Raw genomic sequence first — 23,436 nt, 5'->3', positions numbered from 1 at the left:
TTTAGAAAAATGAGTGAGAGTTGATACCCTGCATTCCTCATTTAGAATTATATACATCCAGTTTGGAGAGAAGTGTCTTGTTTTCAGGCCTGTATAACCGCTGAAGCAGGGTTTATGGCTAGTATTACAGGCCATAAATGAAGAAACTTGGGCAAAGAGGTCGTTTTTTCCCTTACACCAACCATGCCTTCCATAGTGTGTGCTTTCTGATAGTAACGATAAATAATGTCTAGATGACAAAAATAGGTCAAACAGAAGGTTTTGGCCTTGGAGTTTTCCTGTGAACTTTGCATTCCCTTCCTATTTAGTCCTTTGAATGAATCCTGGCATGGTCCAGCCCAGCCTCTACTCCGTTGTCCTGCTGTTTCTTGGACAACATCCCCATTATCCTAAGAGGATTCTTCCCTTATTGATTTTGAGACTGCATTACATTTTTATCCTTGCCCCTAGTACTTGGGAGTTAGTATTGGTCTTTTAATCATTTTTGGTTAAGAATGACCAAATTGTAGAACCCAGTAAGTAAACAGGTAGAAACAAAGAAGAAAATTAGGAATATTGGGAAACTTGTTGAAAATTGTATAGAACTGAAATTGGATAGGGAAGAGAAAAACTAAAATGGAGCAAGGCAAAATAGTGAAACCTATTAATTTATTAAAACTCAGTTTCTTTTTTCTTTTCTTTTCCCTAAATAGAATGGTTTAGAAGTTCATCTTCGTTTCAAGACGATCCTTGCCAAAAATACTATGAGCTACTCTTAGTTAATCCTATTTGGTTGGTTCCACCCACAAAGGTAGAGAATGTACTTTATAAAAATGACTCTTTCAGGGTGGGTTAAGAGTACCTGTGTAGTAATCACAGACTTAATAAATGTTTTAACTAATTAAAAATAACAAAATAATTTTCCTAGTACTGCTGGTTTGCATGTGGCAGTGCCAACAAAGGTCACCCAATTTTAGTACAAGTACACAGTGACTCTGGCTCGCTCTGTTTACATTTGTTATTTGTAAAGAATATAATTAGTGTTGCTAATGAACATCTTTTGTTGTAGGCATTGGCAGTTACTTTTACCAACTTTGTAACAGAACCATTGAAATATATTGGACAAGGAATTGGTGAATTTTTGAGAGCGTTTATGAAGGAAATACCAGTATTACTTCACATTCCAGTGTTGATCATCATGGCTCTGGCCATACTGGTCAGTATATGACACAATTGTCACTCAGACTTTTGAAGTAAAAGCAGCTCTAAAAATTTGTACTAGATTTGTTTGCATAATAGTGTAATTTAATAAGTCATGTCTAGGTGACAAAAGTAGGTCAGGCATTTATACTTATGCTTTTTAGCTTGAGAGCATGTAATTTTATAGTTTGCTTTTTGAAGTTTTAGAAATGAGTTCTAGTAACTTTTACTTTTATACTTACTATGTGGACTTGGTAAAGAAGAAATCATTCAAATCAATCCACAAGCATTTCTTATTCCTTTGTGTCAGTCACTGTCCTGGGTGCGAGAGACAGTAAAACCGAGTTGATACAGTTTTTTGCTCTTAGGGGTTTACAGTCTAGCTAAGGAAGTAACAAGTGTATTGGTGTGACTCTATACTCATATGAAGAGACAGAAGAGATAGAAGCTAATTTGGAGGTGAGGAAAGCATGTGTGGCGGGGGGGTGAGGGGGGTTGTTATGTAAAAGGTCATAGGTTAGCTGAGCCTTGAAGGAAACTAGGGATCCTAGGATGAGGATGTAAAGTGAGACTGCCCATGACAAGGCTTGGAGAAAAGAGGTAGTAAGAAAGCTGATTTGGCTGGACTGTAGAGTAAATAGAGGGGAGTGATGGATACCTAGAGAGGGAAGTTAGAGTAGAACTAGGCTATGAAGGATTTTAAATTCCAAACAGTAGTTTTATTTTTTGAGGAAACGGGAAACTTCCCCTAGAGTTGGAGTAGAGGAGGGATAAAAAAGGTTGCTTTGCAGAATGTGAACTTGAACTAGGGGTAGTTGTGTGAGTGGAGGGAAGTGGGACAGAAGAGCAAGGTGTGGGAGAAGCTGTACGACTGGGCAACTGGGACTGGGTGAGGAACAGGGAAAAGTGGGAGATGATGCTGAGGCTGAAAACTTGGGGATTAGAAAATGTTGCCCTCCAGAGAAATCTGGCAGTTTGAGGAAAGGAGGAAGTGGCTTTGGTTGGCTTGTATTTGAGATGCCTGTAGGAGGGACATCCAGATGGAAATGAGAATCTTCTTCTTGGTGAGAGAGGGTTCTTGATCCAGTCAAATTCTGCTTTCTGAAGCAAAACTTTGCTTATGCTTAGTTCTATCACATATAAAAGAGTCAGAATTACAGCATTTTAGAGTTAGGAGATTTAGGCTATTAAAGGTTATCACTGCCCTGAAATGGCACTCAGACTTTGGGGACACCTTATGTATAGTGTGCGTGCAGAGAAGCCTCAGGGTTCAGTTTACACATACCTGGAGAGGGCTAGTGATGACTTCTATATTGATATTCTGATATTCTGAAAGAATATCTGCGTGAGCACAGGAACTAAAAAGAGATATTTGTAAGTCCTTGAAAAGGCCCTAGAATGTGGGGTGCTGGGTTACAGGTGGTTATAGCTCTATAATTTTAAATGTATACTCTATGGAAGCGAATTCTAAATAACAGAGAAAAAATAATTCATAAAATTTTAACAAACTTTAAATTTCTAACTTTCACTTTACTGGCTGAAAGCAAGGTGGCACAGTGTTAGATTAGATGGGACAGCTAGGTGACCCAGTGGATAAAGACTGGCCCTGGAATCAAGAGGATGCTTAATTGTCTAGCTATATGACCTTGGGCAAGTCATTAACCCCATTGCCTTGCAGAAACAAACCAAAAAAGGGTTGTGTTAGGCCTAGAATCAGGAGGATCTGTGTTCAAATCTAAATTCAGACAGTTCCTAGCTCTGTGACCCCAAGCAAGTTACTTGACCTCTTGTTTGTCTCAGTTTCCTCATCTGTAAAATGGAATTAATAATAACCCCTACACGTCACAAGAGTGTTGCAAGGATCAAATGTGTTCAACTCCTGGCCCATAGTAGTGCTGTGTAAATACTAACCATCAATATTGTTTTTATTATTTTCTAGTTCATTGAACACATTCTGTTAACTACTTATTGATTTCATAAATGAAATCAATTTCCTGTTTCCATTCCTTCCTACTCTCATAAGTAAACCACCATTTTAGATATATTATATCTTTGCATATCAGTGCTAAAAAGTGCACATGAATTTTATGGGCATCCTAAATAACATTTTAACTTAATCTAGTTTTTTATATTCTTGATAGAAATAAAAATATACATGAAGAGAGATGTAACATAGATACAAATATAATTTTGTAGTTATAATTTATATTATTTGCTTTTTAGGCTTTCTTCTATGGGGCAGGAATGTCAGTTGTTGGATTACCATTTGTTGGATTGCGATATTTAAGACACTCTGAAAGAGAACCTTACCAGGCGATACCTCAAGGCAAAGGAAGACCACAGGAGGAAATTGATTATAGGCAACAAGGTGGAACAGGTGATGCAGATCTCTGTTGTCGGAGCCATGTTTGTCAGAGAGCTCAAGGCCCTTATTGCAAAACAGATGAGTGTAGAGGAGATTTTCTGAGAGAGAGATATGTTGACTTAGCTGGCAACAGGAGCCCTGAAGTGCTACGGGCATTTGATCTACCAGATGCAAAGGCAGAAGAGCATGCCAAGGTGGGTCCCTGTCTTAGTCAGCAACTGTTTTATTTTGGTCTTTCTTCATAGAAGGTCAAAATCCTTTTAATAGAACTTTTATGGTACAAAAGTGTGTATATCTTTATAGTTAAGCAGTAAAATTAGTGACTTTCTTTTCTTAAATTTAAAAAGACAACTCAATCTTCCAGAAAGATAGCAAACATGGATAGTTTATATTAAGTATTTTACTTTCTACAAAAAACTGAGTAACAGGGATAGGTATTGGAGGCTACAAATTTCATTGAAGCCCTCAAATAAAACATAACTGAAAGTGCTCTATTGGAAAGCAAACAGCTGAAAGTCACTGGCATAGCTTCAGGAGTCCCAGGGAACTTATATATATAGCACCCTCATGAGATTATTTGGAGAAAAAATATGAGGAGGCAAAAATAATCTTGATTTTATATTAGTGTGATTCAAATATCTGTTAACTGTGGGGGGGATAGAATTAAAAATTTTTTATGAATCCCAAAGTGGCAATTTAGAAGAGCATTTATTATGGAATGGTTCTTCACTTTTGTAAAACCTGAGAGGTCTTTGAAATTAACAGCAAGAGCAGGGTGTTGTTTGGGAATCTTTTCCCTTTGAGATCTTTAAAATAGAAATGCTGCTTATTTGCTGCTAAAAAGATAACATTTAGGGGTGACTAGGTGGTGCGGTGGATAGAGCGCTGGCCCTGGAGTCAGGAGTACCTGAGTTCAAATCCGGCCTCAGACACTTAATAATTACCTAGCTGTGTGGCCTTGGGCAATTCACTTAACCCCACTGCCTTGCAAAAAAAACCTAAAAAACAAATAAATAAAAAGATATCATTTGAAAAAAAATCTCACAATTTTTTTCAACCATGACACTTTCTAATCCTCATATGCTAATAACTTAGGGTTTAGGTACTAATATTGGTGGCTTCTTTATGCATTGATATTTGAATAAAAATAGCTAAATTTCACTTAATTCTAGAATTCTAGAAGCTATCAAGTTTTAATCCTGTGAATAGAATTGGACAAATCACTTAACCTGTGTACCTGAGAATGTTTTGATTAGGCTAAACGTAAAAATAGTTATTAAAATCTTATTTTTGACATAAGTGTTTATATTTGGAATGTGAATATTTTCCAGTCTATGACTCCATTTCTGTAAAATTATCCAGGCTAAATTAATTTTTAAAAATTTAAGTGTATATTCTACATTTCACAGCAGAAATCACCCATTTTGGATAAAAATTCAGAAGAGATGTGTGAAATACCAGAAAACAGCAAAGTGAAAGAAAGTGACAGTAAAATAAACCATTTGGAAGAGCCATCCTGTGAGCAGCAGACCCCAGGGAGTAAAGAAGGTGAGCTTCCAGCAGGTGAGAGCTAAAACCAAAAGCAGCTTCTGCAAGCTGGGACCCATAACATGTCCACTGCCTTAGCTGGAAGATGGGACAAGAATCAAGAAGATAGTCAACGTAACAAGGAGGAAGAGGCTGGCCATGGACAAATGTGAAAATTATGAGGTCTCATGTTAGGGTTTTTTTTGAGTATTTTTCTTATCAAGCATTCTGCATATTTTGTTAATGTTCTGGTATTTTTTTGCAGAAAGTGCCAACAGGAATGACTGAAGTGAAATTACTAGTTCATATAGCAAGTAAGTTTGTGAAAGTAGGTTCTGGGTAGATGTAATGACTATATTTAATTTCATATTCTTTCAGTAGAATTCTGGCATTTTCATTGTTAATTATTAATTTTGGAGGAAGGTCTAACCTCACATTCTAAAATAGTTGTTAATTAATGATCATAAATTAATCTGAACTAATGACAATTTGTTAAACATCACTAGTGCTGATAAATTAGTGAGAAGTCATAATTAGAGAATATTTTTAAAGAAATAGTTTTATTGGTTTTCAGATACATAGTGAACAAAACAAATGAATAACAGTGTTGCCAGATGTATGCCTCCCCTCTAAATTGACCTTAACAGCTTAGGACAATTAATTGCTAAGTTTGAAATGAGGAGTTGAATTTCTTAAGAGGAACAAACATCACTTCCTGTCCATTATCAGGGATCGGGTTTAGTTTTACAGACTGAAGTTAGTTTTGAATGCACCTAAATTTATTTTTATCTTAACTCTTGTAAGCAGTGCTTTCCACAAGATATTCCACACACTTCCTCAGATAACCAAGCAAGCAGGACTTGAATGTAAATCTTTCTCTATTTGACCCCTAGTCTGAGTATTACAGTGAATAAAACCTTCAGGGCCAATGAAGTTTTTAGAGCTATTTGTTCAGATACTGACTATTCTCAGACCAACAAGTTTATGTTATATTCTAGTTGTTTCTCTTTATTTCTTCCTTTGCAATCAGGACTTCTTTTGATATCCTGTGAGGTCATAATGGAATTAGGCGGGGGGCAAATAACCAGTCTTGCCTATCACTATAGTTACTGCAGAGTCAGGAGACTAGCCTAAGAATAATCTAAAATGCAGTGCATAGACTTTGGCAGAACTAATGTGATACGTGTTAGTTTGGTTGTGGTTTTTTTTTTTGATTGTTTACTTATTGTATTGAGGTTACTAAAAGTGTAATCCAGGTAAGGGGGAATTAGCTATATCATCTGTAATTTGTTTTGACCAATGAAATTTTCTTAGATGATATTTAGCATAGTCTTCCATTACTAATTGGTGGAACCTAAATTATCAAGCTTTAATTTTATTGACTAATATATAGTAGAACACTAAGGCTTAGCGGGATACAAATTCATATAGGAGTCTTACTCTACCCAAAAGAGAATTTATAATTTTTGTGTATTGGTTAAGGATTTTTTAAAATGCTATTTGCCCTTAATTTTAAGCATATTTGTTTAGTAGTTTTCAAATATAAATGTTCTCTTAACTAAGAAAGATTATCTCTGAGAGATAGCATGGAGTAATGGATAGAGGTGATCATAGTCAGGAAGACCCATTCAAGTTCAAATTCCACTTCTTAACACCTCTGACAAATCACTTCTCAGTCCTCTAGGGATCTCTATCATCTTAATCATAGAGAAGTCTTGGGTCTTCATTTGTAGAGGGGGATTTCTTCTCAAAATTCCCCTACACCAAAGAAAATCACAGGTGTAGTCTCTGTCTTTATTCTTTAGTTAAATCTTTCTTTAAAGCATATTACTATGCTGCTTTGGGTTTGCAAATCCTTAATTTTTTCCCCATGTAGATATTGTTAATATTTGATTCATGTTTTCTTTAAAATATTTGATCCAAGAAACTTCATTCCTTCTGTTTGATTTTATTGTTTCTCAGTTACAAATGTAGGAAGACATTCTTTATTCTTTATAATGCCTAGTTAATGGCATTTTTGATACATAAATATTGATTTAAAAATTTTTACACCTTTTCAGGAAGACAGCTAATGAAAAATATCGAGATATGCTGTGGTATAGATTTATGGATATAGAGAAAAGAGTTGTGAGAAGCAGCTAGTTCATCAGTGATGGTTCCCTTGATCCCCATATCCAGTCTGTATTGTTCAGTAAGCCAAAACCCTCGCTTCTAGGATTTTAGTGACATATTTCAAGCTGTTATATTTTTTTTTAAAGACTAGTTTCACTGGAGAAATAGAGACAAATAGTTGTTGCTGATTATATGCACCCATACAAGATTGATATTGTAAAAACAAGTTGAATATATCATTTCCCTATCTAGTTAGTTGGCAGGGAGAATTAAGGCTTGCCACTATTTTCCATTATGGTTTCCTTTGTGGTTAAGGCATATCATGGCAATTATGCTTTCAGAAAAGTCTTTGTGGGAGGAGCAGGAAGCATCGACTCTCCATTCATTGTAGTTCTGTACTCTGAAACCCGCAAAATTGGGGGGGGAGGCTGTAATTGCTAGAGGAGAGCCCGGGAGGGGTCCCTAGGAGCCTGCAACTCTTCCTTCTTGTAAGAGATCATGGCTTCATTGATGCTGAGCTCCCAGCCAGATATTCTCTCCAAAAGGCAGCTCACAGCCTCCTTGCACTTCAGAACAAGACCACCCCTCAGCAAGACAGCAAATCATCGACCAGAAGCATAAAAAGGTGAAAAACATGGCAAGAAAAGGACCTTGACCTTTAAAAAAAAAAAGGATCTTAAGTAGCAGGATCACTGAGAGAAGGCTGGGGTCCAGACAGCCCTGAGGCTTTGCCACTTTGGGCATGAAAACACCAGGAGGAGGGATTTCAAGGTTACAAGTTAATTTTAGTGAGTAGATACAATCTGCAAAAATGGAATAGAGAATAATGAGGATCAGCTCTAAGGTTTATAATCTCTTTTAAGAACAAAAATGTATACATAATAAATTTTTATTTTTATATATAAAGACTGAAGTGAAAAGGTTTTGATTTATCACATTTTTCTAAATTGTACTATGTCTGGGTGGTTTCCTACCATAGTCTGGCCAGGTAATTAATACTACAGGAAGAAGTGACTACTTCATCCTCTATGAGCAGCCCAGCCACACAGTTTCTCTACCTCAGGAAAATGAAGGTGCTTCTGTTCATTTCTGTTCCTGTTGGATTATGTTGGTAATAGAAATGGGGATGATTTGTGTGGGTTTAGTGTAGATCTGCAACTGGGTTGAAGTTAATTGTCTTGATTAGTTTTTTAATTGACTGGAGGAATTCTAAATAAACTATATCATCTGTGCTGATTTTTGCTTCTCTTTTCCTAAGCCTGTTCCTTCACTTTTCTTGTCTTATTGTTACAGCTTGTTACAGTTATTGTTCAATATTGGATGATAGTGGTGAGAATGAACATCCTTGTTTCATTCCTGATCTAGCTTATTCCCATTACAGATAATGCTGTGCTTTCCAGTGTTTTTAACAGGAATGAATTTGTAGTTTAAAAGCTTTATCTTCACTGATTAAAATATTTTTGTTGGATTTGTTATTAATCTGGTCAGTTGCACTGATAATTTTCTTAATTTGAATCAGCCTTGCATTTCTGGCATAAATCCAGCCTGGTCATACAGTTCATGATCTTTGTTGTAATAGTTGCTGTAGTCTCCTTGCTAATATTTAAAACATTTGCAGCTGTTTATTAGGGCAATTGGTCCACAGTTACTTGATTTGACTTTCCCTTCATATTTGTCATAGTGGAAATTTTGTTTTTCTTTTGCCTATTTTATGCAGTAATGGAATTAATTGACCTTTAAATATTTAGTAGAATTCATTTTTAAATCAGTCTGATTCTGGGCCTTTTTTCTTGGAAGTTCATTTCTGCTTAAGTGTCTTTTTTTCTAAAGTAAAGTTATTGAAGAATTCTATTTCCTGTTCTGTTCATTTGGGGAATTTATTCAAAATTTATTCAACTGTTTCATTTGTCAGTTTAACTGGTGTTTATAGTTGAGAAAAATAGCTCCTTGATAATTGCTTTTATTAATTGGTTGTGAATTTACCTTTTTAATTCTTTATATTTGTATTTTATTTTCTTTATTTTTATGCAAATTAGCTCCTGTCTTATCTGTTTTATGCCCCCTCCCCCAGGAAAAAAATCTAGTTTTATTTTTTATTTTTTAGGTTTTTGCAAGGCAAATGGGGTTAAGTGGCTTGCCCAAGGCCACACTGCTAGGTAATTATTGTTTTTAAACTTACAATTTTGTTGACTTCCATTTGTTTTGATTTTCTGTTTTGGTATTTTTAATTTGTTGGGATTGGAATTTATTTTGTTTGAGATTTTTAATTTGTTGGTTTTCTAGTTTTTATTAGTTCTGTTCCCAATTTCTTAAACAGCTCTTTTTAATTAATGAAAGAATTTAGATATAAATTTTCCCCCAATTACTCAATTTTGGTATGTTCTTTAATGACATTATTATTTCTATACGAATATGTTTCACAAAAGTAAAAAAAATGTGAATGAAGTTCATACGTATAGCTTGAAATATGTCTTAATTGGTACCTTTCTCCCATTCTTATGCTATATAGCTAACATTTATATTTGTTTTACCCTTTTCAAACTTTTATGGTACTTGAATTCTGAATTTTCTAACATTTCATTTTTGGAGTTGGGGGGGAGATGGGTAAAGGAAGGTCAAGGTTGCCCAGTACTGACCTTTGAGTTGACTGGTGTGGGGAATTCTTGATGCTGAAACTACTTATCTACTCAGCTCTAACCTTAGAGTGAGCTTACAGCAGGCTGCTGTTTGGTGGCACTGTGGAGTCGTCAAGAGGGAGGCCTTAAATTCCCACCTTCTGACTCTTAAGACTGTGCACAGTGTTAAACTATCTTTCTTTTGGCCTTATTAAATTACTTGTTAATACTATTTTTCTTAAATGTGTGTTTTTTTTTAAAGATATGATAGGGGTGGTTAGGTGGTGCAGTGGATAGAGCACCTGCCCTGAAGTCAGGAGTACCTGAGTTCAAATCTGGCCTCAGACACTTAATAATTACCTAGCTGTGTGACCTTGGGCAAGTTAATTAACCCATTTGCCTTGCAAAAACCTAAAAACAAAATAAAAAATAAAAAGACCTGATATTACTCATTTAAATGTTCATTTGGTGGGGGGGCAGCTAGGTGGTGCAGTGAATAGAGCACCTGCCCTGGAGTCAGGAGTACCTGAGTTCACATCCAGCCTTAGACAATAATTACTTAGGTGTGGCCTTGGGCAAGTCACCTAACCCCATTGCCTTGCAAAAACTAAAAAAAAAAAAAAAAGTTCATTTGAACATATTTATGGCCTTTAGAAAATAAAATTCAAATATTTTTCCTTTAGGAATTTAAAATTAGGTAAGTTATATGAATGTTTAGTTACAAACATTTATTAAGCTCTTTCTTTGTGTTCAGCCCTACAGATATAACAAATGCTTAGAGGCCATGCTCTGCCTCATTTCTTAGCTAGCCTTAATCATTGAATGGGCATTGCCTCAGGCAATTTGAGACCTGTTAAAGACCCTTGCTCAAAAAGACCAAAGTCTCTCCCTGCATTCAGGGCCATCTCCAGTCATCCTAATAGAGATCTTGCCACTCACTGGTCGGTCCCAAGTAGTTCTGGAGGAGAGAATGAGGCTGGAGACTTTGCAGTCCTCTCTCACTTAAATTCAGTTCACTTCATGTCATGCACCCTGATGTTAGGGTCCTCTTAAGAGAATGAAGAACAAATAACAATTCTATCTCTTAATTTATTCTTGGACTTATTCTTTCTTTGGGTTTAAGTCATCTGGGTTTTAATTTTTAATCTTTGCTTCAAGTCCCTATATTATATATGATTTTTTTATTGTATTATGGTTGGGAAAAGATGCATTTAATTTTTCTGCTTTTGAGGTTTTGTCAAATTCATGTCCCATCTCTGGCTGAGAAATCAGTGTATATTCCTTACTGTTCGCATTCACTATTCTACAGAGGTCTTTTTATCCTCAACTTTTTTTTTTTTTGTTGTTCAGTTTATATAGGTCTAAGAGGGATAAAGGGCAGTTAGGTGGCACAGTTGTCCGAGTCACTGTTTCCCCTTCTAGAAGATGAGCTGGAGAAGGAAATGGCAAACCCCTCCAGTATCTCTGCCAAGAAAACCCCAAATGGGATCACAAAGAGTTGGACAGGACTGGGACAATAAATTGAGGTCCCCCCATTTTTATACTTTTTACTCTTCCTGTGGATCATTTAACTTCCTTTAAGAACATGAATGTTCGTTTGGGGGGGGGGTGTAGTGTTGATATTGTTTAATGGTACCTTTAGGTCTGTTTTTTTACTTTTGTCTAATTTCATGATTGCTGCTGCCTTATTTTAAGCCAGTTTAGATGAGAAAGAGGTTCTAATGTCATCTGCTCCTTGCTACTGTCCCTTCCAATAAACTCCCCCCATTCTTCTCCTTTCCCCCCCTCCCAGTGCATTGCTTTATCTACTTCTTATGAGACCTTTCAGATATAACATCTCTAATTAGACTACTCTTAGAACCCTGGTAATGATCATGGATTTCTTTTCTAAACCATAAGCTGGAATGCTCTCTCTCCTTCCTTAGCTTCTATGACTTCCTAGGAGTTTCAGCTAAAATCTCAACTTTTGCAAGAAGCTTTTCCTGGTCTCCCTTAATCTTTGGACCTTTCCTGATATTACTGCCACTTTATCCTATTCATAGTTCATTTTCACAGATGTTTTTATATTCTTGCTTCCATTCTTAACCTGAGCTCCTTGAAAGTGCAGTTGTCTTGTGTTTGAATCCCCCATGCTTTGCACAGTACCTACAGCTGAGTAGGTCCTTCATAGCTACTGAATTGACTGAGGGTGGTGACTGGGAGTGGAGAGAAAATAATCTGTGAAAAATTTTCAAGGTAAAAATCTGAAGACTTGGCAATACATTGAATATGTGGGGTGAGAGTGAGGAGTGAGATGATAACAGAGTTTCTGGGCCCGTGTGACCAAGAGGATGGGACCACTTGTGACTACAGTGATGTAGAAATGGGTTTGGGAGAGGAAAGATAATGAATTTGTGTATGTTGAATTTGAGATGCCTAGGGGGTATCCTTGGTGATGCAGGCAGAACTGAAGCTCAAGAGAGAGGATTCTAACATATGTCTGAGATTCCCCTACAGAGACCAGGTGAGAAAACACAGAAGAAAAAGAGAACCCAGGACAGAGCCTTGAGAAAACACTCATAGAGGGCATTCAGTCAGAGAGCCAGAAGATAATTATCTAACAAAATGTTAGATTAGAGAGTACCCAAGGAAAGGTAATCAGTATTTTCAAATCCAGTTAATGAGGATGTCCAAGGCCAAATTACAGAGGATTTACAATCCAGGCAAGCAAAAGTGAAAACTGCAAGCAGAGTGCTTTATTTAGTCAAGAGAGGAAAGAGATACAGGATGAAAGCTGGTGGAGATGGTAGGATCAAATAAGGTTATTTTTTTTTAAGGACTTAAGAAGATACAAGTATGTTTTTAGGTGGTAGGAAAGGATAGGCTTGAAAATGAAGTGTGGATGATAGGCCTTTTGAAGAGATAGGAAGGGCTGGGATAAGGAATACATGTAGAAGTGAAAAGTTATTTTTTTTTCCTCATCCAAGACCAACGTAAAGAAGATAGTATGAGGTGAGAGAAGAGAGTGTTATGGTGAACTGTATCTCCCCCCCCTTACACACACACATACACACACACACACACAAGCACAAAGTTCTCAGCAGAGGGAGTTGGGAGGTGATGTATCATTGCAAGTCTGAGATATTGTAAAAGGTTTGGAATGAAGGATTGCCTTGAATCAGTGAAGATATAATTACAGTCTAATTGTTCAGAAACATGAATTCAAGTGTAAAGACAGTTGAATTGGTTTGCAGAGAGGAGTTGATACTGGGAAGGGAGAAGAGTGTAGTAATGACATTGCAAGGGTGAAGATCTGGAAAAGAAGAGAAGGAAAGAGGAAAAGGCCAGGACCTAGGGGGTCATAAGGCATACAGGAAGATGAGAATTATGACTATGGGATAAAGGAATCTGGAAATTCAAGCACATGAAAATTGGATATTTGGGGGTGAGAACAAGATCAAGGGAGTTAACATCATCAGGGGTAACTAATAGGGTCAAGACTGGAAAGAGCCAGAAGAATGAGGCTGGAGCAAAGACGATGAAATGGTAGAGGAGAGCTGGAGAAGTTTGAGACTGATGGGGACAAGACTAGGAAATGATCAGAACAGGGAAAAATGTATGGATAATGGTGACATCTAGGGACTGAGTGTGGCCGAGGTGCAGTAAAGATGTAGGAATGATCAACTAAGAGACCAAGATGTTAAGAGAAACGAAGAACAGCTGAATGAGGGCAGGAGCTAGATCTGCGTTCAGGTGGCATGGTTCTTTCTCTGGATGTGGATGCAGGACCATTCTAGGTCTTTTAGAATTGTCTTTGATCACTGTATTGCTGAGAAGAGCTAAGTCTCTCATAACTGTTAAAAGCGTACAGTTCTTCTGGTTCTGCTTGATTCACTCAACATAAGAATATCTTTCCAGGTTTTTCTGAAATCTGCCTGCTCATCATCTGCTAGGGAATAAGAGTATTTTCAAAGACCACAACTTGTTCCTTTCCCCAACTGATGGCATCTCCTTAATTTCCAATTCTTTGCCACCATAAAGAGCTCATATAAATATTTTTGTACATGTGGGTCTTTGCCCCCCCCCCCCATTTTGTGATCTCTTCGGGATACAGACCCAGTAGAGGCATTGCTGGGTCAAAGGGTGGGCAGAGTTCCAAATTGCTCTCCAGATTGTTTGGAGCAGTTCACAACTCTGGTACTGAACTTCTTTTGAGAAAGAACGATGAAAATAACCCTGAAAGACTGGCATAGTTTGGCAACAAGGATTTAAAAGCAGTGATCTAGATGGAGTGAACCTCAGACTTGAAAGTTATAGAATGAGGGTATGAAAATGGCAATTAGAGCTTGGTGAGGATGACTCCTTGAACCAGGAGAATGAGTGGAGAGGGTGGCTAACTCAGAGTGATAGCTACTGCAGACCATGGGATAAGACCTGAGATGGAGTTGGGAGTTGGAAAATGATTTGGAAATAGTGGAGGTTAGAGACAAGAGAGTGAGGAGAGAGCAGAAAGAAATGGGGGATGGGAGCTCAGTATGGCAGGGGATGGGGCAAACAGTTAAAACAAGCAGCAGAACCTTAATTTTGGTACCTGGACTCATGAAAACTTCAGGTGATGAGACATGTGTAATGGAGTTTGAATTTCTTTACATAATAAAATGGACAAAACAGGGTAGCTGTAATGCCCTAATGGCATTGTGAGAGAGGGAAAAATGTAATTATATAAAGTTCGTTTTGAACCTTAAAACACCATATACGTAGCACCGACATCCACCCAGCTGCTTTAGGGTTCATTCAATCACTCAGGAATTTAGAAACAAATTTAGGAGAACCTAACTCTCAATGTTAGTTTCACAATGAGCTGTAACTGCAATTAAGACCCACTGATTCCAGCCCTCAACTTTGGGGCCAAGAGGGATCATAGTGGCCGTGCTGCTTCGGATTCTGCAAGGGCTGTATGAACACTGAAGGCAGTGAACACACGTGTACATATTCACTGAAAATGGCGTTTTTGTTCCAGCAGACTTTCTCAGAAGTACATACTTGTCACAACTGTTTACAAATATGGAAAACAATGCTTCAAAACTTGCTAGGAGAGGAAAGTTTATTCCTCCCAAGTTTTCCTGTGTACCACAGCGAAGAAAACGACAAACTAAGAGGAGAAAAATTCAAGAGCTGTACAAAACAATGATTCTTACAAATGATCTTTTTACATTAATTAAAGGAGCACCTTACCCCCCCAACACAGTCAAGTATAAAAAAGTACCATTGCCAACCCAATCATAACAAAAAACTCTAGTGAGAAGACACGTTCCTAAGCTATAGCTTCCTATTTTTACAAAAAATACAAAGAAATCTAAGCAAATTGTCAAAATAAGCAGTGATCATGTGCTGATACTACTGCAACTTACAAACGTACTAAAAGTACTATGTTCAAACATAATTGGGAATGTTAATTCTTCATCACTGTAACATTAAAAAATTAAAATATTTACATAATTCTTAAAAACCCTTTAAGCTGTATAATCAATTCTACTACAATGCTACAAATTTTCCCTTTAAGATAAAGGTAAATTTATTTTCCCTGCAGAAACTATGAAATAATGTACAATATTAGTGGTTTCCTGATTTTTCTTCTAAATTTTCAAATTCCAACAAGGCACTGCTTTGTTGCAAAAGGTCTTTTAGTCCAAATTTGGTATTTCTGTTTTGGTCTCGCTGTAAAAGAACTCTCTGCTCATCCATTCTTTTTGCCTGAGACCGTAAAATAAGGCTAAAAAAGTCCTCATCTGGTACAGTTGGCCCCTTGGTAGCAGCAGGAGGTGGAGCACATCTTTGATCATCTAATCTGGAGCCCTAAAGATAAAAGGAAAAGAGGATTAAAATGTTGCCATAGCAAAGGAAAGCCACAGTAGACAGGGTTAGGGAGCAATATTTTGCTAGTCTGTTAAATTTTCTGAAAGTGAATTAAAATAGAATTAAAATGTTTGCTAAGGAATCAAAAAAATATATGCATGTAAAAAGCTGACCAATGATGAATTGGAATAAATGGATATATTAGGCAATTTGCAAAATAATGAAGACAAGCTATATTATGTTGTCAAGCTTCTCAGATGGTAAACTGGGCTGCTATGTTCCATACTTTTAAAGGATGGGTTAGGTTTCTGGAAGCACAGAGCAGGCATTTGGGGGGCTCCTGCATAATTTCCTGGGAGACATTATATATATATATAATTTATTATAATCTCTTCAGAAATGCTTTATGCTGATTTGAAGACGTATGATTAACCATATAATTCTCCTTGGGAGATGAAACTTGACTCTTAGCTCTATGATTTCATGTTATAATTTCAGAATGTTAAAAGTTGGAGCTTTTTTATTGTCATAAAAAAAAATCCTCAACAACCAAGCATTTTAAAACTCTACTTTAGTCCCTGGTAACACTTCAGGAGCAAGTCAGATACAACAAAATACTTGGCTACAATTCAACTGAAATTATGTTGATTAAATCCTTCAAAACATGCCCCAAGCTGTGGAGCTGAATAAGCATGAGGGCCCTCTGAAAGCACATACTGATGATGTTAGGGCTAGGCATCAGGGTCTTGGCTTTCTCATTTGTAAAATGAAGGGGTTGGAGCAGCCAAGCTCTAAGGTTCCTTCTGACTCATTCTATGCCCCTACGATCTCCTTCGTCTCCCTCCTTTGTTAGTCTTCAGCTGCATCATGTTCAAGGGGCTAGATGGTTGACAGAGGGACCTTCTGCTAAAACAATGCCCAAATCTAAACAAGCCCAGCTGTGATCTGTCAGCTTACAATGACTAGCATCAAGGGCTACATATATAAAGAAAAATGAAAAATTTAAGACATACTTGGCATTTTACAAGGATATCAAAGAAATCATCATCTGGCTCTTTGTTGTCACTGGCAATTAGGTGGCCAAGTACTGACTGGTTATTGTTGTGAGTTAGACGAAGCCCCGGCAGGTTGCTAAAACTGGCCCGTTGATCATCCAGCCGCCGACTCTGTGAGCTAGCCAGCAGATCCAAAAATTCATCCGTGTGGGGGGAGACAACAGAAACAGATAGAGCTGGGAAGGGAAAAGTCAACACCAACTATTACAAATACAAAAAGAGTCAAAGACGATCCCTACCATCTAGGAACATAGTTTTCTAAAAATATCACTCAGTTACCCCAATGAATGATGAATAGAGGAAAAGGTCTGGCTAATGAGAACCTTAATCTTTCCTCATATTTGGCTTTGGAATGTCATAAAACATGCTCTGATCCCAGGCTTGGGCCTAAGCCTGCCCAGTGTCCAGCCTGACCATCTGGATGTAGACCTCGCACCTATTAGCACAGGTCACCCCTCTAATCTATCTCACTCCACATTCCTGCCGAGTCCACCTCACCATCCTTCTTCACAAAAGTCCATGTCTGTGCTTTGTCCCATGTCTGGAACCCCTTCTCTCTAGCCTTCCCTTGTGAGGTGATCCCTTGTTTCTTCCAGATTCAGCTGAGGAGCATCTTCTCCAGGAAGCCTTGCTGATGATCCCGCTACTCCTGCCTTTCCCTGAACCAACCATTGTGTTGCTATCCCCCTAAGAAAGTCGGCACTGAAAGCAAATCTTGTCATTGATCAGGGGCAGGTCACTTCTCTGGATCTGAGAGGCAGTGGGGGAGGAAAGGGGGTGATGGAGAGAGACAAGAAGAGAGACCTGGATCAGCCCTCTAGGACTCATGTCACAGAGCTGGACTGGTAGAATAGAAAAAGCCCAAATCTTTTTCTAGAGGCACTGTATTCTAGTCAACCCCATTGTGAACAGGAACCACAGTGGGCATTCCTATTGGAAGCAGAGAAAACATAGTGCTGTCTTCTCTCTCTCCCTTACTCATCCCCTCAAACACTGGCCCTAAACCCTTCTTGGGTACTCTTCCTATTTTCCCCAGAGTAGCTTGAAAACGCTTTTGGGGCCTGACTTTTCTTCCTACTCCAAACTCCTTGTGATTTTCACTGGTCCCGACACTATGCAAGACCGGGCCACACTTCTCTAGTCCTCTGTTCCCTGAGAAAATAGGCTCTTCTGTATTTGTCTTCAAATTTTAAGCTGGTTGATTAGTTCTTGTGCATCCAGGGTCTATTAAAACAACTGTTCCTTCTCTCCCCCATCAGAATTGTTCATTGTCTCTAGGACTTCATTTTTGAGGGTTTCTTTTCTTCTTGGGCTGACTTGCCCTGTTTTAGATCACAGAACCCTCTGATATTGACTCTTACAGAATCTCAGATGCCTGTCAAACTATCCCTACTTTCCTAGACTCTGATGCCATAAATACTAAGATAGTGTTCATTCAGTTCTCAGTGTTCTCATCCTTTCTACTCTTTGGTGGTGGAAATCAGATCCAGGCTAGCAGTTTTCCTCATCGATTCTTCTACCTTTAGGTATCATTGAGGCAAGTCAAAAAATCATTCAGGGCTGTTATGGGTGAGTAGGTATGTGTGGACCAGAGGCGTCAAACTTGGGCCACAGAACCAGCTTAAAATATAATTGGGAAATGTTTAACAAAATAATTAAAAATTCAGTATAATGTTTTTAGTTTTCTTAATATGCAGACCACAGGGATAGACCCCATAGTCCAGATTACTTCAGTTCCCAGTGATCACTCTCTCTCAAATTCATCTACTTCCTTCTCCTGTCCAAGAAGCCTGGAGTACATATTCTCCTGTCAAAACTGCTCGTTTCAGGGGCAGCTAGGTGGCACAGTGGATAAAGCACTGGCCCTGTAGTCAGGAGTACCTGGGTTCAAATGCGGTCTTGGATACTTAATAATTACCTAGCTGCGTGGCCTTGGGCAAGCCACTTAACCCCATTTGCCTTGCAAAAAAAAAATTGTTTGTTTCTTCCTCCACTGATCTTCAAAGAAATGATGTTCATCCTATTTCCTCTTCATCTAAGTACATATGTGCACATTCTCAAAACACAGTATTTCGATTCATTGGATGTACCCTCCTCTTCACATTCCAACCTCAGAATCCCATCAGGTCTCAGACCTGTTGTGTTGGGGCCTCCAGGTTCCGCTGCTTCTCACCCAGACTTGGGACATCTGGGAATGAAAATGTCAGGCTAAATCTAGTATTTCAGCTTCAAAACCTGAGCACAGATCCCTGACTTGGGGCCTTTTTCTTCTGTTTCCTCTGAATTTCTAGGTTCTATGATTCTCCCCAGGTATCTTCCCTTATTGTTGATCTCCTTTCCTAAACCAGGGCACTGATTCAAGAGGAAACAGTTGAAAGGACTTACATTTCCTCTTTGTTTTGGGGGGAGTGGAGGAAGTCGTGGCTGCAGCAGGGTGGCAGCTCTTGTCCTTAAAATAGCACCTCTGGTCATCCATTCGATTGCTTTGAAATCGGCTTAACAAATCAAAAAACCCTTCGTCTCCAATTGTATCAGCACTGATTTTCTGAAAGGTTAAGAAAAACAAATCCAACTTGAGAATTCAGCATTGGTCTTAAAAACAGGAACCTCAGTCTCAGACACCAAACTGAAAAGGAAGAAAATAGCTTTCCATCCCTGGGAGGACAAATCAACAATATCGGTATTAATAAAAATAAAAGGTATTATTACAATTCTTACATGGCTTTCCTTTTTCCAGGCTTTTATAACAAACATTTTATTTAGGAAAAATCTACATGGGGAATAGTGACATCCCAAAAAACTAATTATAAATACCAGTATAAAGGCCTTGACACAAAATCTGTTTTTAAACACCTAAAGCTTAGACCTTTCAGAAAAGAATGCTAAAATTATTTAAGAAGTAGAAACAAACTCCTAGCCAAGCTATTTCCAAGACTTTCTCTGTATTAGATGTGATAATGATAGGTCATATTTATATAATACTCGAAGCAAAGCACTTTAGATTATTTTTACTTAATCAACATGTGAACCCTGAGATAGGTATTATTTTTTACTCATTTTTATAGATGAGAAAATTTAAAATCAACAAATTCAAATTTCTTGCACAGGATGAAAAAGACTAGTGGGAAAAATGCACAAATTTTTAGCCCTTTTCTAAGTATTTTTTTGATTACTGTTGGATTAGAAAATATTTTCAGAATAATGAAGAAAATGTTTAAGATGTGGTTATTCACAGATTGTTACCTAGTCCTTAACATTCTCTGAAGTATTAGTCTGTATATCTCATTGACTTGAAATAGTAATGAATTCATGACTTCGCCAGTTTGGCTTCTGGATGATGGATTCCTTTCATTATCTCAGATTACCAACCTACTACTAGCAAATGGTATGCATTAGCAGCTATGTCCAAAAAAGTTTATCTTCTGGTGATGAAACTCTTTAAACTTAGCTGGCCAACTGGTCTCCTGACAGCCCTGTGACTGAGGGGCAGGCACAGAAGGTGGGCTTGGATTCAGGAAGCCCTGGCCTTATATCATACTCCTGACACTTGTTTATGAGCAAGTCTTCTTATCTATAAAATGGAGCAAATTAATACTTGTAGAACCTGCTTCATGGGGTGATTTGCAAAGTTCAAAGCCCCTGTTAAAGTTTATGAAAAGGTTCCATGCTTTGCAAACCTTCAAGCTGTATAAGATTGTGCTGTGACCAAACCTGCAGCTGGCATTCTGGGGAGGAGGCCCTGCTGGTCTGCAGATAACAAAGACCACGTCTGTCTAGAGACCCCTGTTCTGAGGCCCAGTGTCAGTTCCATGGTATCCTGAGGTAATGTATTAAGACTTTTCACAAAAATTGAGAGAAAGCTGATCATGGAGTTGAGGAAGAGCTGGCTTCCAGTCCCACCACTGACACCTACTAGTAATGTGATCAAAAATAATTAACTTTAAAGTACCCCAGATAACTTTCTAAGATCTGATGGTAAAGGATCTGGATGGTAAAGGAAATTTTCTTTCTGGCAGTTAGTTACTAGACCAATGAAATCACAGGTCCAGAAGTGAAGCTAATACACATCTTCAGCTCTGCCCAAACCACAAATCATTATAAACATACCCTCTGAGAGCTTGTTAATCGGTGATCAATAGAATTACTAGCATCTTGCAGAACTTTAGTGGAAGAATTATTTTTGTACTTCTTCCCTTTAAGTCGGTTTACAAAAAGCAACTTTGCAGATGGTTTGGCAATGAGAGGTTTCTGCTTAGCAAGAAGTTCACTATTCCAATTCTGAACCTACAAAATAAAACACAAAGATGAGAAACCAAGAAGAAAAAATAGACTCTTAATTTCATACAATGATAGTCTTATAATTAATTTTGTTGAATCATTAAGTCATTAATGATTCAATATCAATTTGGTTGTTGATTTCTAAGACAGTAGCCTAAAAATGTGTTTGACCCTGGTCTATTTATTCACATTTTTATCAACGTTAACATGTTTATCAGTGACTTTTTAAAAGGCAGAAAGGTGGCAAAATTATAAATTAGCAAATGTTACAAAACTATATGAGAGGTTTGGGACTATAGTCTGTATTTTTAAAAGATCCTGATAGGAAGTCTTGGGTTGAATCTAGTATTATGAAATCTAAGGGATAAGTGCAGTGTAACAGTTCAACCATGGATGTTCTAAGAGAGGTTGAGAATCTAGGGGCAGGGCACTAGCAATCCTCATTCTCCTGCCCTGGTCAGAGGGTGTCAGGAGCGTACAGCCTTCAAAGATGAGGGGCACCGTAGCTGATAAGGACATTAATAAGATGGCAGGCAGACAGAAGACAGGAACCAGGATGATCAAGGACCCTATATGTGTTATGTCATATGAGAAAAGACAACTAAGACATGATAGTTTTGAGGCCTGTAACAGAAGATGGACTAAATTTGTGAGGAGCAAATGAAATTATATTTGCCAAATACCATAAAGTGGCTCAAACACGGCAGACACTCTATAAATGATTACAATTATATGTTTAAGTTATAAACATTTTAATATCAATAATTGTCATCATCCTCCTTGACCTACCTGCTACATTTTGACATTCAAGCCAAACCAACAAACATTAAGTATCAACTATCTGCCAGGGACTGGCAGTGGAACCCAAAGGCTCTCCAGGAGCTTATAGTCTAAGGGGAGAAACAGTGCACAGACATCTCTGTGCAAACAAAACCCCAACAGACTAAGGTGAAAAGTTTAGAGGAAATGAAGTCACCCAGTCCTTCCTGGCTCTGGGTGACATTCCTCTCCCAGCTCACTTGCCACCTGGCTGACTGGCCCTTTTCAGTTTCCTATCATGTCCCCTTATTGATTGTTCTCCAAGGCTCTCCCTCTAGTCTCATCAGCTTAGCTCCTTGGGTTTCCTGTAGCATCATTACAAAGATGACCCCCAGAGCTCATTTCAGTCCCATGTCACTGGGGTGCCTCCTGGCCGCTTTCACTGGAGGTCTGGCAGATTTATCTTAAACTCGCTAGGTCAGAACTGAATGCTAAACCCACCCCCTTCTTCCAAACGTCTGTTTCTGCAGAAGCCACGACAATTGAATGTCTCAGCTTCAAAATCTGGGCACTGTCCTGGTCTCTTCACTTTCCCTCACCTCACAAATCTAATCAGGTGCCAAATCTTGCCATTTTTAATTTGTAACATCTCTCTCTACTTAGACAACTACTACCTTCATCACCCCTCCCAAGACTGCTGCAACCACTTCCTAACTGGTCTCTCACTACTCTAGTCCCTCTTATACCAAGGAATGCCAAATTAATTTTCCTTAAGTGCAGATTCCTCTACTAACTGCACTGATTTCCTGGCCTCTTTTTCTATAAAATGTACAATAAAAAAAATGAACAAATTTAGAGACTTCTCCATGCCAAATGTTCTGATCAGCCACAGCTAGTACACAGACAATCAACATTGAGAAGAAAAAAAAAGTGTAAAATTCTCTAAAAATTGGCTCCAAGCTACTGTTTCAGTCTCATTGGCCATTAGTCCTCTTCCACATTTTGTAATTTTCATTCTGTTATTCACATTCTCCTCCCTTGTCTTAATAAACTTCCTTTAATTTTTTGTTATGAGCTGGCTCACTGAGTAGGGGTGAGAGAGGGATATATTTAAAAATTAATGTGGTATAAAAACAAAAGATATGATGAAAATTTGAAAAAAATCTTAATAGTATTTTCTTTCTAATCTTGAGAAGTTGAAAGAAACAACTCATTGCAGTTTACAGGCACCTTTCTCACAATTACGTTTTTTATCAAAGACATCTTTCATGGTAAAGTTTTTCTTGTCAAAGTAAACACAACTTAGGGAAGATATAGAAAACTCTTGAAGATATACCTTGAATTTTTAAAATTATTTTAACACTAAAAGTTGCATTCTAAAAGTAAAATTAAGCAAATTGTCTTTTGCTTATATATCATTAAAATATCAATTACTAATAAATTTAAGCTTTGCAGTATTCTTCAGTTCTTGTCTTAGCAATAACTATTATAACAAATTATTTTTTAGTTGACAAATTCCTTTATGAGGACAAATTTTTAACATCCACAGTAGTAAGGTTGTAAATTTAAACAGGAGAGAGAGAGAGAGAGAGAGAGAGAGAGAGAGAGAGAGAGAGAGACTGTGTGTGTGTGTGTGTGTGTGTACAATATAAGTATATATTTTACTATTCAGAAATTATTCAAACTGAGTACTTTATATTAAGCATTATTA

At 37.7% G+C, this 23,436-nt stretch overlaps 2 protein-coding genes across 4 annotated transcripts in view; one reads left to right on the top strand and one right to left on the bottom strand.

The window, feature by feature from the left end:
* CLCC1 (chloride channel CLIC like 1) overlaps positions 1 to 23,364 on the top strand; it is a 47,732-nt gene extending 24,368 nt beyond the window's left edge. Inside the window, exons 10-13 of the mRNA XM_074188324.1 lie at positions 693 to 790; positions 1,049 to 1,195; positions 3,403 to 3,738; positions 4,954 to 23,364. Of these exons, the coding sequence (XP_074044425.1) occupies positions 693 to 790; positions 1,049 to 1,195; positions 3,403 to 3,738; positions 4,954 to 5,118 (746 nt within the window). The 3' untranslated portion in view covers positions 5,119 to 23,364. The remainder of the gene's footprint in view (positions 1 to 692; positions 791 to 1,048; positions 1,196 to 3,402; positions 3,739 to 4,953) is intronic.
* GPSM2 (G protein signaling modulator 2) overlaps positions 14,127 to 23,436 on the bottom strand; it is a 78,307-nt gene continuing 68,997 nt past the window's right edge. For 2 of the 3 annotated variants that reach the window (XM_074188322.1, XM_074188321.1), the window contains 4 exons: positions 20,796 to 20,972; positions 19,074 to 19,233; positions 16,647 to 16,864; positions 14,127 to 15,633 (listed from right to left, as the gene is read on the bottom strand). In XM_074188322.1, the coding sequence (XP_074044423.1) occupies positions 15,391 to 15,633; positions 16,647 to 16,864; positions 19,074 to 19,233; positions 20,796 to 20,972 (798 nt within the window). In that variant the 3' untranslated portion in view covers positions 14,127 to 15,390. The remainder of the gene's footprint in view (positions 15,634 to 16,646; positions 16,865 to 19,073; positions 19,234 to 20,795; positions 20,973 to 23,436) is intronic. The other variant, XM_074188323.1, reaches the window with a different exon arrangement.

Source organism: Macrotis lagotis, chromosome 5 (genome assembly GCF_037893015.1).
Source record: "Macrotis lagotis isolate mMagLag1 chromosome 5, bilby.v1.9.chrom.fasta, whole genome shotgun sequence".
Lineage (NCBI taxonomy): Eukaryota > Metazoa > Chordata > Mammalia > Peramelemorphia > Peramelidae > Macrotis > Macrotis lagotis.
Note: the sequence above shows the minus strand (reverse complement) of the source record. Positions and strands in the feature narration are given on the sequence as shown.